The sequence below is a fragment of the Capricornis sumatraensis genome, chromosome 9, assembly GCF_032405125.1.
Source record: "Capricornis sumatraensis isolate serow.1 chromosome 9, serow.2, whole genome shotgun sequence".
Lineage (NCBI taxonomy): Eukaryota > Metazoa > Chordata > Mammalia > Artiodactyla > Bovidae > Capricornis > Capricornis sumatraensis.
This window is the reverse complement of record NC_091077.1, coordinates 93,172,511-93,185,928: the sequence shown is the minus strand read 5'-3', so window position 1 is coordinate 93,185,928 and position 13,418 is coordinate 93,172,511. Positions and strand designations below refer to the sequence as shown.

At 34.0% G+C, this 13,418-nt stretch overlaps 1 protein-coding gene and 1 non-coding gene across 2 annotated transcripts in view; one reads left to right on the top strand and one right to left on the bottom strand.

Moving 5' to 3' along the window:
• Window positions 1-13,418, top strand: part of KIAA0825 (KIAA0825 ortholog) — a 395,065-nt gene that overhangs the window by 40,755 nt on the left and 340,892 nt on the right. The window contains exons 3-4 of the mRNA XM_068980982.1: window positions 1,858-2,026; window positions 5,073-5,742. Of these exons, the coding sequence (XP_068837083.1) occupies window positions 1,858-2,026; window positions 5,073-5,742 (839 nt within the window). The remainder of the gene's footprint in view (window positions 1-1,857; window positions 2,027-5,072; window positions 5,743-13,418) is intronic.
• Window positions 9,565-9,636, bottom strand: TRNAC-GCA (transfer RNA cysteine (anticodon GCA)). The gene has a single exon. It is a non-coding gene; the product is annotated as a tRNA-Cys (tRNA).

The window sequence follows — 13,418 nt, the reverse complement described above, 5'->3', positions numbered from 1 at the left end:
TGACATTAAAGAAGAAAAAATTGCCAAGTTACATTACAAACTGACATTCATCTTAAATTTTGAAAATATTCATTTCTATAATAATTAGGCAATAAATCTCAAGACTTTAGCAAGATGTACAGACAGTGGTGAATGGCACAATGACACGTTATACAGGCAACTAAAAACAAAATCAGGTACAGATATGATATACAGCTAACTAAAAACAAAATCAGGTACAGATATGATATACAGCTAACTAAAAACAAAATCAGGTAGAGATGAATTCTTTCACCTTAAAATTTGTGGCAAATGATTTTAAAAGTCAGCTCAGCTGACTTCAGTTTGTATCAGTGAGGGAGGTCCTCTGAAATGCAACTGCTCAACCCTTTTGTCAGTGTTTGAACAAATTACTGAAATCTAGCTCTCTGAAGGCTTTACTCTATTTATAAGTTGTAGTTATTGGCCTCTACCCAGATTCAGATGTTAGAGATTAGCCTAAAAGCTGAATCTTGATTGAAATAGATTTAGGTAGACTAGCGGCTGAGCCTGTCTAGTTCACATTGCTGCAATCTATTAGGTTTCACTGAATAAGACACAGGAGGATGCTATAGTAAAAAAACTTGGATAACCTGTCCCTGGAGTCAAGGTGTGAGCTTAGGGCGTCGTGTTCTCAGTTCAGAGAGGTGCATACATAAATGTAGAAAATATATGCCGGTCTTGTGCCAGACGTAGAAGTGGTATTCCTGAATAAGCCTGTCTCATCAGAAAACTGAATGGCCTGTGGCCTAAGGAGCTGTTTTTTTTCTTGTAAGTTCTTTGTTTTCATGAAAGGCTTTTGATTCTCAGAATGTATTTGTTTCAAAGTAATTCGGGTTTGAATTCACTCGTGCTCAGAAGTCTCCTGAAAAGCTTTCCTTAGAATTTTACAGTGTATGTTTTATATGCACGCAATACCTTGTACATTTTGAAGAAAAGAATTTCATATGATATCGATTTTAATTATCAGAGCTTGGGTTCAAAATGTTTCTATCACGTGTTTATAATGAACAGCAATGATATTTTCAAAGCAGTAGCAACTTTTTTGGTACAGATGTTTCTTTATACTGTTAAGAAGCAAATGCATAACTGGTTGAGGTGAAGGGATTCAGCTTCAAAATAACTTTCCTGTTCGTAAGCTTTCTTGCAGTTTAGATCTGCTGCCATCAGGTGGTAGTAATATGTCATATCCATGTGGCTCCACAAATGACATTATGCTTATGGTCATCACAAGATTTATAATAATTAATGCAGATTTGTAAATGAAAATTAACATATCTTTTTAGTTTCAGAGCTGAAGATACTTCTAATGGAATTTTTAAAACGTGTGTATTGGTAGATGCAATTCGGCATGTTTTCTCTCTTCGTTTATGTATTTACTTGTAAATGAAGAGTTTCATCTTATGCTTTCAAAAATTTTGGAAAATACAGAAAAGTAAAATTAAAAACACCAAATTTTCATCACTCAAAGATAATTGTTATTAAACTTTTGTTTCATTTTCTTCCAGTTGTATTTTTTTAACATGCAGTCTCTAGTGTATTTTGGATTTTTTTTTTTAACACAGGTGAATTTCTAATTAATCTATTAGTAGCTAGATATGTTTCCTCTATTGCATTTGAAATGAAACTGTCAGAAAACTTGAACTTCCAGTTTTCAATTATGAATGAAAATATACAGTTTTCCTGTTACTATTTTTATATTATATGGATGTTTTATAAATTTTGTAAATTGTGTGTCACCAGGTACTGCATATAAGCATTTGAGGACCCTATGATATTATGTGACAGCTCCATTACCTACTTCCTACCAAAATAGTTTTTTTCTTTTCTTTTATATAGCATAGAACATTGCATTAAAGAAATACAGTCTGAAGTTAACAAACAGTGTCCAGATGTACAGCTGCGAACGACGACTGACTGTTTTGAATGGCTAAATAATTATAATTACAATTCATCCAAGTCACCGTCCATTCCCCATGGAGATTTGATAAACTTTCTCAAAATACTGGTAAAAATATATATAATCTTTGTTTTAATGGTGGAGTGGGGTGGGTGAACCTGGACTACATTTCATCCAGTTTCCATATATAAATATTTATTTCATTGACCATATTAGCCTGTCATATCGAGGGTTTGTGTTTTGTTTTACTTCTCTGTCTGTAGTGGAATCCAGTGAGCTATGTGTTTTTATTTTCTACTGTGATTTTTATCATAAAGTGAAGTTTATATAAGTGGGCATTAAGCATTATGATTCCTGGGTGACTTGTGGTATGATATTTGCCATATCAACATCACAAAATGTATTGAAATATACCACAATTGTCCATCAGAAAATTTGGTATTTATTACATTTTGTGTCCCTTCACAACTACTCATTTTCCTGGGCTCATTGTTAAGCACAGTAAGATCAGCATTGATTGTATCTGTTAAGGAGCCTTGTTCACCACTCCATTCATTCCCAACCTGCAGGCATATCTAATTCTTTTCAGTTGAGGCAGCAATTTCTACAAGACCACTGTTAATTGATGGAATATTATTACATTGGTCACTCTTGGATACTGACCACTTTCTATGTTAGAGAGGTTTTCATAGCCTTCAATAAGAATACTTATTTTATTTTACTTACATCTACAAAGGCAGCTAGCTTGCAAAATCAGTTTCCTAGGGAAATAGCACAATTGTTAGAAAGCAGATTTCTGTAGCTATGGTTTTAATTTAATGTACGGAGGTGGGGAAAGGGCACTGTTTTTGTCTAAACATCAAACCTTGACTCAGGCAGATGTGGAAAATATCTTGAGGTTGTAGATGGCTTAGGATGACAGAATCAGATGAAAATAATTTCTGGCTGTTATTACTATTGCAGATGTCTCTTTAATGTTTACAGAGTAATAAAAGGAAGAGAAAGGAAGATTATGTGCCCTGAAGGCTTATTCTTTTAAGAAAATCCTCTCACCCATTATCTCTTGAAGGTGGAGCCTTGAAGAATAAATATGGATATAGTTATTCCTTTAATTTCTATTAAGAGCCATGTGTAGTGAATTTCATTAATATTGATGTAATAATGCTTTCTCATTTAATTAAAAGCAAAAGCTTTTAATTATCTTTTAATCTGTCACACATAAGTCATTCTCTATGCACTGCAGGGCAAAGGCCGCCTTAGTTTTTGCTCAAATTCATTAGACTGGTAGGCCCCTTCCAGACCTAGTTTTTTTTGTTTTTTAACATAATTGATCATGTTATTTTGAGAACAGAACCACACTATTAAAACAGATCCAGATTAATACGACCTTATCAAATTTTTACATGCAGAAAGTGTCAATCTTGACAGTATTTTTTCATACCTCAATTTTTTTCCGTATAAAATGTTTTTGTTTATTAATTATTTAACTGTTTAAACAAGGAACAGAGGTTCTTATTATGGCTGTTCTGTAAAGTCATTTTCAAAATTTAAGCAATTAATACCTACCATATGTTTTAAACCTCTCTAATCTATTATTCTTTAAATGTTTGCTTGATCAAGTATTTACAGTAATTGACTGATTTAAAGAAACCCACAGTTGAGACACTAAGAAGACCAGTTTTTCTCTATAGAATTTACCATAATGCTGGTGTTCTGGACTCCTGTCTAAGGACATTTATTTTCCAGAAAGTATCAAAAAGAACTAAATAGAAGAAAGAGAGAAAGCAGAGCTTCAGAAAAGTCCATTTACTTTTTGGTTCTCTAGAGTGTGGATGGAAAGAACGTGGATGAGGGGAATGGAACCAGGCATCCATTCTTGGTTCCGCGCTCTGTTGTGTGTGACATTTGGAAAGTAACTTAAACATGCTGCACTTTAGTGTCCTTTTCTGTAAATTGGGGTCTTAAGTATCTGCATCACAGAGTTTTCCTTATGAATAAGTCAGAGACTCTAGAGAAAAGTGCTTTTTATATAATAACTGCTATACGGATATTAGGTATTATTATTTATTACAGATAGAACATCAAATTAGACATCCCAGCGCTTAGAATCACTGAGAAAGAGAGTGCCCTAGAATTTGTCTCAGAGTTGTTCATGATTCTGAGTCACAAATAATACCTGTGTTACCTTTATCAATAAGAAATTTCAAAGCTGGAATGATTTTAGACTGCTTGAACCTTGCTTCCATTAAAAAAAAAAAAAAGCAGCTTGTTGCTACTTAGAGGATATAAACTAATGTCTCTATGACCTGAAATAGACATTAGGAGAGTCAGCGTGTAAAGAGAATTTGTGCATTTAATTCCAAGTCCAAACAGAAAGTAATTTTTTTGTTCCTTTTCTATTCTTAATTACACCTATAATTGTTTCTGTCAGTTAACACAGAAAGTGTAAAAAAATTTTTTTCATACCTTTTGAAGAACAATTCTGAGTGTATTTTTTTTCTCATTTTGAGTTAGTTATTTCTTTGGAGAGAACTGAAATATTCTCAGTCTAATTTCCAAAGTAAAACCTTTCTTAACGTGACTCAAAAAGAAATTTAAATGAAAGTTAAAATCTTCAAATGTATTAAACTATATTTCTCAGGATGGCAGCTATTAGTAAGCCCTAGGCATAATACTTTGTTTGAAGGTGTCCATTCTCTATGTTCATTTGGGGTTTTATAATAATAAGTATACTCATTCAGGCATGAAAATTATCTACTAGGTATTAATTAGGGGTGTCATCTTGAATTTATTTTGACTTGGGGGTACATTTCAGTTGATATTTTACTATATATTTTTATTTAGAATTTTTAAGCTAATGCTTCCATACAGCTCAGGTTATATCAGGAATGGATAACAATGAAGAAAAAACTGTGTGTCTAGAAATCTAATTGAAAAATTTGCTCATCATCTGGGCTTTACAAAACTTAACAGACTACAAAGCTAATATTCTAAAATGTCTGAACGGATTAAATTTCAAAGGCAAAAAAAATTTTTTTTTAAATCATAGTATTGATTCTTGAAATGAATTATGAAATTCTGTATAACTGTAGAAATCATTTTATCCTTCTACTCTTATAATCACATTTCTAACATTATGATTTACTTTTATTAGCGAGATTTGTTGAAGAATGAACAAAATCAAGAAGAAATGGTATTGAATTTTCTTTGGGACCTCTCCTGCCAGAGCAGTGTTTCATTCCCATCCACTGTAAGTGGAGCATCTTTCCATTTCCTCTCTAGGACTTCTCTTCACTCTGTTGAAGATCACTCCTCAATGGATGTAAAGTCTGTATGGGATGATATAAGACTACATCTTCGACGCTTCTTAGTGAACAAATTGCAAAGCCACAATGAAATAAACAATTCACAGCAAAAAATTTTGTTGAAAAATCAGTGCATACAGCAACTCTTATTTCTTTATCCAGAATCAGAAGTTACAAGCAAGTACCAAAGCATACAGAATAAATTGTTGACTAAACTTCTGCAGAACTGTTTTCCTTCTTTTAGCAGAGAATCAAATTTAGACATAATGGCTGATAGATACCAAGGTACAATGCTTAAGTTATACTCAATGATAAAAGAGGATTTTAACACACTACATGAAATTTTAGCTCCATCCTCAACAGTGAAATTCATTAAAGAAACTTACCTGGATACTGTTACAGAAGAAATGGCAAAATTTCTTGAAAATTTTTGTGAGCTGCAGTTCAAAGAAAGTGCTGTCCGTGTGGTTAAAACAAGCAAGAACTCCAGCAAGCATAGAGGAACAGTGCATGCTTTGGGTTAGTGATTTTTTTTAAATTTCTGTTTGGTTTAACTTAAACCTTTTAAAATCTTTACTTTTCTAACTTTTCTATTTGGTTAAACTTAATTGCAAACTTGAAAATAAATCAGAAAATAAATGTTGTAAAATTTTCCACTTCACATTTCTTTTACGCTTTTCTTTTTCTCTAAGTATAGTAATAGAAGTGTTTTCTTTCCTGTCATTAAATTGTTAAAGATATTGGAATGTAAGTCAGAAATATTACCAGTAAGACTTTCAGTTTTCTAATCACGTAAATTACTGGATGAAACATTTAACTCATTGTATCTTCCAAGGCTGAAGCTTTAAGTAAAGAAAATTGTTGAAGATTTCTTGACATTTTCACTAATTAAAATTGAAAGTTTAAAATTCTGACATTTTAGTCAGCCGATTTCAATACAAACCTATTATGAAATGCTAATTATAAAATTGTATCTTACAATTGGTTGTGGAAGCTAGCATTGACTATAGCTGATTTTAAAAGTTCCTCTGATGTTGTTCCTATAAGAATATATACAGTGAAAGAGGATTTGAAGATTCTTAATTTTAATCAAAAGATAAAGGAAGAAAGAATCTGTTATAATATAATACATTTTTCTTGTCATTTTAGTTTCTTACCAGTGAAGAAAAATTAAGGTTGAAAATATGATTATTTTGAAAATTATGATTACTCATGCTTTTACATAGAATGCTGAGATATATTTCTAAACATATTCCTAAACTGTATTTTTATTAATAATTATTTAAGAATTATCATTTGGTTACTTGCTGTTTTTTAATTTATAATCACTTCATAAAATTTACATAGCTCACTGTATTTTTCATACCTTCCTTAATAAGATACCAGGATACCAAATTGCTCTGATATATGAATATATTATATGAACATGATATATGAATTTTCAAATAATTTAATGTTTTCTCTTAGAATATTTATTTTCTTTGGGAAACTACCACATCACAGAACAGAGATGCGTCACCCAAGTTAAGGTCACAGCAGAATACAAAGTCAGTTCATTTAGGAACATTGCAGTTTTACTCAAAGTAAATAAATCTTCATTTTAATTATCACATAAATTTTAAATACATTTTTACAAGTACACTTATTTTCTATAATTTTTATGTTCTCTCAAAAAATTTCTGGTTACTTGCAAAGTGCTTTCAATATGAAAATTTTATATGTGCTAAAAATGATTAAAAATATGTGTAAGTTGCTATGGAGTCTTTAGGGCTGGTAGTGAAGTGTTTTCCATTCATAAGAGAGAACTATGTGTGTTGGCTTTAACACCAAAATTTGAAGCTGTTTCCAAAAGTCCAAATGCACTGAACTTTCTCAAGCTGCTTTATGTGAATTTTGATATAAATCACTTGTTAAGTGAATGTTTTCCTTGTGCCAAACACTGTAATAAGCACATCCCTTTGCTTAATATCCCAACTTCATAAACAACGAGAGAAGCTTAGAAAGATTAACTTGCTTTTGGTCCTTTGCACCAAGTCAGGATTCACATGTAGGTCTTTATGTTTTATGTCTTCAAGACCCGTGTTCTTTACCATCATGGTATTGGGCTTTAAAGTGTAAAATTAAATGCTTTGTCTCTGTAAAAGAAATTTCCAACAGCACTGTTCTAGTGGGCTGCCTGAAAATCAGTTCAGTTCAGCCTTCTTGAGTACCTGCCATAGGCAAGGCATTTAGCAGCTAGCATATTGAAGGTTTCTAAGCTACACAAGGTAAAAGGAAGAAAGCTAAATGAGTTAACTGCTGCTAAGGCTGTAACAGAGAGCAGTCATGGTTTCCATTAATATTTAGCCCAATGACCAAATTTTTATTTATTAAAGAAATACAGTTTGAGACTAGCAAAATAATAATGTATAAATAATTATAAATAATTTGAAATCTGTAATAATTTATATTCCTATGTGAATAGAATCTAGATTGGCTTGAGTGGGTTATATATTATCTTTTCTATATGTCTGTGTGTTTATTCACCAAGTCTTTGATATTTTGCCTGAAACCCTAGACATTCTCTTAAGTAACAATAGCTCCACATTTATCGGGTTGGACACTACAAGATTTTATTTCATTCTAACCACCCAGCAAGGTAGGTAACATTATTTAGCTCTATTGTGTAGTGAGAAAACTAAGACATAGAGATATTCAGTAACTTTGGTCAAGGTTACAACGTGAAGCCAGCATAGTCTGTCTGACTGTGGTGTCCTGACTCTATGATTGTGCTCTATTACCTAAAAGAACAGGACGGATCTAGCTCATTCCATTAAGAACACTGCTGTGAATGCTCTGTGTGCTCAGATCTACTTTAGTGTTGTCATTGTTTTTTCACTTTCCTCTAAACTATCCCGCACTCTGCTCATTCAAAGAGGTATCTTAAGCAGACCTTGTATATACACTAGTCCTTTTTTTCCCCCAGCCTTATTGAGATATAATTGACATACAGCATTTTGTAACTTTAAGATGTACAGTGTGTTGACTTGTACCCTTAATATTTCAAAACGATTGCCACAGTAATGTCCACATAATTACGATTACTTTTGTATGGTGAGAACACTTAAGATTTGCTTTCTTAGCAATTTTCAAGTAAATAATGCGTTATAATTTCTAAAATCGCAATGCTGTACATTAGGCCCCCAGAAATTATAAATCTTCTAACTGGAAATTTGTACCCTTTGACCAGTATCTTCTCCATCCACCATCCCCTGGTAACCACCTTATATTCTTTGTTTCTTTGAGTTCAGTTTTTTTTTTTGATTTCACATTATAAGTATTACCATATGTATCTGTCTTTCTTTGACCATGTGACTTATTTCACTTGTGTAATGCCTTCAAGGTCCATCCATGTTGTTGCGAATTGCAGGATTTTCTTCTTTCTCATGACTGATTAGTATTCCTTCCATTTTAGGTATCTCAATCTCACATATTCTTTATCCATTCATTCGTATGGAGTATGAAATGGCAACCCAGTCTAGTATTCTTGCCGGAAAATTCTATGGACAGAGAATCCTGGCGGGCTCTAGTTCATGGGGTCACAAAGAATTGGGCATGACTGAGCAGCTAACCACATTCATTCATAAATGGACACTTAGTATGGCTATTGTGATTAATGCTGCAATAAATACAGAAGTGCAGATATCTCTTTGATATCTTATTTTCATTTCCTTTAGATATATATCTAGAAGTAGAATTGCTGACGGATTTTCTATTTTTCAACTTTTTTGTGGAACCTTAGCATTTGCTACAGTGTCTGTCGTACCAATTTATATTCCTACCAACAGTGCACATGGGTTCCCTTTTCTCTACATCATCACCAGTGCTTGTTATCTGTTGCCTTTTTGATGATAGCCAAGGGTAAGGTGATATCTCTTTGTGTTTTGGGTTTGGATTTCTCTGATGACTAGTGATCTTGAGCATCTTTTCATGTACCTGTTGGCTATCTGTATGTCTTCTTTGGAAAAATGTCTCTTCAGGTCCTCTCCCCATGGTTTAATCGGATTTTGTTTTTATTGTTATGGAGTTGTATGAGTCCTTTAAGTATTTTGGATATTGATTTCTTACTAAGTATATGGTTTGCAAGTATTTTCTCCCTATCAAAGATTTTTTTTTTTGGTGGATAGTTTCTTTTGCTGTGCATTAGCTTTGCAGTTTGATGTGAAAGTGAAAGTGAAGTCGCTCAGTCATGTCCGACTCTTTGCGACCCCATGGACTGTAGCCCACCAGGCTCCTTCCATCCATGGAATTTTCTAGGCAAGAGTACTGGAGTGGCTTGCCATTTCCTTCTCCAGGGTAATCTTCCCAACCCGGGGATCGAACCCGAGTCTCCTGCATTGCAGGCAGACGCTTTACCATCTGAGCCACCAGGGAATCGCAGTTTGATGTAGTCCCACTTATTAATTTTTGCTTTCGGTATTATATCCAAAAAATCATTGCTGAGAACAACATTAGGGAACTTTTTCACTATCTAGGAGTTTTACGGTTCCAGGTCTTAGGTTTAAGTTTAATCCATTTTGAGTTAATATTTGTATGTGTTGTAAGATAAGGTACAGTTTCATTCTTTTGCATGTTTTATCTACTCTTCCCAACACCATTTATTTAATCCTTTACCCAATGAGTATTCTTGGTTCCCTTGTCAAATACTGGTTGGCTACATATGCAAGAGTTTATTTCTGGGTTCTCAATTCTGTTCCATTGGTCTATGGGTCCACTTTTATGTTTTGTTATTTGAAGAAAATGATGAAATAATATCATAATGTAAACACTACAGACTCTTGGTGGTTTGGTAATCTATCTTAGGAAAAAATAATATTATTTTTGCAGATACTCTTTTTTTAATTGGGATTTTATTTTACTTATTCATTTTTGTTTTACTTTTTGGCTATGCTGCACAGCATGTGGGATCTTAGTTCCTAGACCAGGGATACCCCCTGCACTGAAAGCACAGAATCTTAACCACTGGAACACCAGGGAAGTCCCTAGATAATCACAATTTTAAGTGATTAAATTATTGAATTACTTTTAAAATTGTATTTTCTTTGGATTTAAGAGAAGATATTGCATCTTTTCTCAGTGCTTGAAAAGGAGAAGATTGTTTATGTGTAGTAAAGTTTAGTTAGATAAATTCACTGTGTTTTAATATGCAAGAATGTAGTTAGAAAACTTCAACCATAATATAAATGTCATGATCCCCTGTCTATCTTACATTGAATTTTCCTTGGGGTGATTGTTAACTTGAAGGAGAAAGACTTAAGAGTATATGATACAGGGCTTTGAGTGTTTTGAAGGTTTCTAAAGATCTGCAGTGGATGAGAGGTCAAAACTTAGTGGCCTCTACCCCTCCCATTTCCCAATTCCTTTATATTTTGTTTAAGGAAGATTGGGGAGTAGGGGAAACAGAATCCCTCTAGGGATGAAAAGATCCTTTGAAGAAGACCCTCAAGTCAAGATAAAAGTAGAATTTTGACTAGGAAGGCACAGATCACAACTGGAAATGTTGTGATCAACTAGATCAGTCAAAACCACCCTAATTTCTCTTGTACTCCTCAAGTAGCTGAGTGATTGGCTGAGTGATGGCTGAGTGATGCTGGCAAGGAAATTTAGAAGTATACTGAGGCCAGTATGCAAAGTGTGGACAAAAGAAGCATCTGTATGGTAGTGTTGCAGAGGAGACCAAGTCTCCTAGAAGGATAACACATCTCTTGACCCTGCTGTGTTCATGAGACAGAGGGGGAGATCTCCATTAGATCTCTGATGTCAACTATGCTTGTTGTTTTCTAACCCCACATTAGTAGATGCTGGAATTTCAAATAATACAAAATAGTAATGGGGGAAAAAACAAATTCTTAAGAGAAAGTTAGATCTTTATTCAGTTATCACAAATTCCTTTAAAATAATAATACAATTTCAGGGGTTTTTGTTGTAACATTTTTGAAAATACTGATAAATGATATTCTTGATTAACTTTGTTTTTGATCCACTGTTTTTATCATACTTGCTATTCTTTAATGAAATACTGGTACTTTCTTTCTTTATAAGTACTTGTTCTCAAAAGGGGAAGAATACAGTTATCAGAGTCAAGTGTGCTTGTCTGAAGCTCTCACCCCCTTGTTTATGCAACGTTAGATAAGTCATTTTACCTCTTCGTATTGTTCTATTGATAAACGATAAAAGGAAAGGGTTATATTAGATAATATATCTAAGCTTTAACTCTAACCTTACTGTGACTTTGTGACTTGGAAAATATTCCACAACCAGATTTTATGCCTACAATTTGTCATTGGAAACTGTCATAATTATTTTCTCTACTGACTGACAGTACCGCTGCATTAGCTGGCTGAGTGTGTGGCTTTGTATGCAACTGTAACACATACAAAACATCCTTTAGGTTTTTATCTGTGTGACTTTTTTCCCCCCAGTGCAACTTGGAAGAGAACAATGTGTAAACTTCTCACTTCCTGCAATTGCATTTTTGACTAGGCTGGGAGGGTGAAGAGGGGAGTCTGTGATTAAGCAAAAACAGGAAGTAGAGTCTCTTCTTGCAGCTGACATCTGAAGCTATTCCTAGAAATTCTTTTCGGGGCTTCCCCTTTGATCCCACAACCAACTGTTCTTGTTTTATTTTTCATTTCGATTTTTGGGTCATTGTAGCTTTTTAAATCAGATCATTGAAAATTAAGATCACAGGCAAGAAATGGAAATACGATATTATTCTGTATTGTGATTGAAAAGAAATCGATATGCCTTTTCTCTGGCATGTATTTGAAGCAGGGATTTAATAGTGACTGAGTTTTTTTCCTAAGGAAGAACCAGCTTGTTTCTGCAATGTTGTAGACAGTACGCATGGACTAAATACTTTTTCTGAAAAAGTGTTTCTGTATCCATAAAAACCCCTCTGTAAGTACAAAAAGCCTCAGAATTAGGCCTATAAAGCATGATAGGGTGAGTGATATTGTCTTAAGAGTCTGTGAATAAGAATTTGACAAGCTATGTAATAATGAAACAGTTGTACACAAATTAAACTTGTGTAAATAATTTTAGTATTCTTTTTCAGCTTGTGAAGAAAGTCAAAAGTGATTTGGGTTTTGGCATAATTGATCGTAAAGCCTTCCCTCCTGCCAGTTCAGTTACATGACACAGTGCCTTCTTGAGACTTCTCGAATGTGCTCATGCATCCATGCCATCAGTGGAGATAGTGGGCTTGTCTTCCCTTTGTATGAACCAGGAGGATATTTTCCACCCAACCTAATTCCTTTCTGTACCGTCTGTTTCTCTATAGTAAAAGTATACAGAGTGATCCATCAAGGTGAGGGTGAAAGCTAGAGCTATTTAGTTTCATTTCATCCTTTATATAAGAGTTCAAATTTTTTATGCCATTTAAGAAAATGTTTTCTGTGTTAAAACTCATTCCCAGACATTCTGATTCTTGAGTTTTAGTAAGGCACAAATAGCTTAGGCTCTATTTTACACTAAAAACTTGAACAATGTATATACTTTGCAAAGGATACTACTCAGAACATGATTTCACCATTAATTTTTGTTAATATTTTCTCATTAATCATCTTCATTTTTCCTTGTTCAGTTCAGTTCAGTAACTCAGTCATGTCCGACTCTTTGCAACCCCACGGACTATAGCATGCCAGTCTTCCCTGTCCATCACCAATTCCCGGAGTTTACTCAAACTCATGTCCATTGAGTCGGTGATGCCATCCAACCATCTCATCTTATGTCACCCCCTTCTCCTGTCTTCAGTCTTTCTCAGCATCAAGGTGTTTTCAAATGAGTCAGTTCTTCACATCAAGTGGGCAAAGTATTGGAGTTTCAGCTTCAACATCAGTCGTTCCAGTGAACACCCAGGACTGATCTCCTTTAGAATGGACTGGTTGGATCTCCTTGCTGTCCAAGGGACTCTCAAGAGTCTTCTCCAACACCACAGTTCAAAAGCATCAATTCTTTGGTGCTCAGCTTTCTCTATGGTACAACTCTCGCATCCATACATGACCACTGGAAAAACCATAGCCTTGGCTAGATGGACCTTTGTTGGCAAAGTAATGTCTCTGCTTTTTAATATGCTGTCTAAGTTGGTCATATCTTTTTCTTCCAAAGGCAAGTGTCTTTTAATTTCATCACTGCAGTCACCATCTGCCGTGATT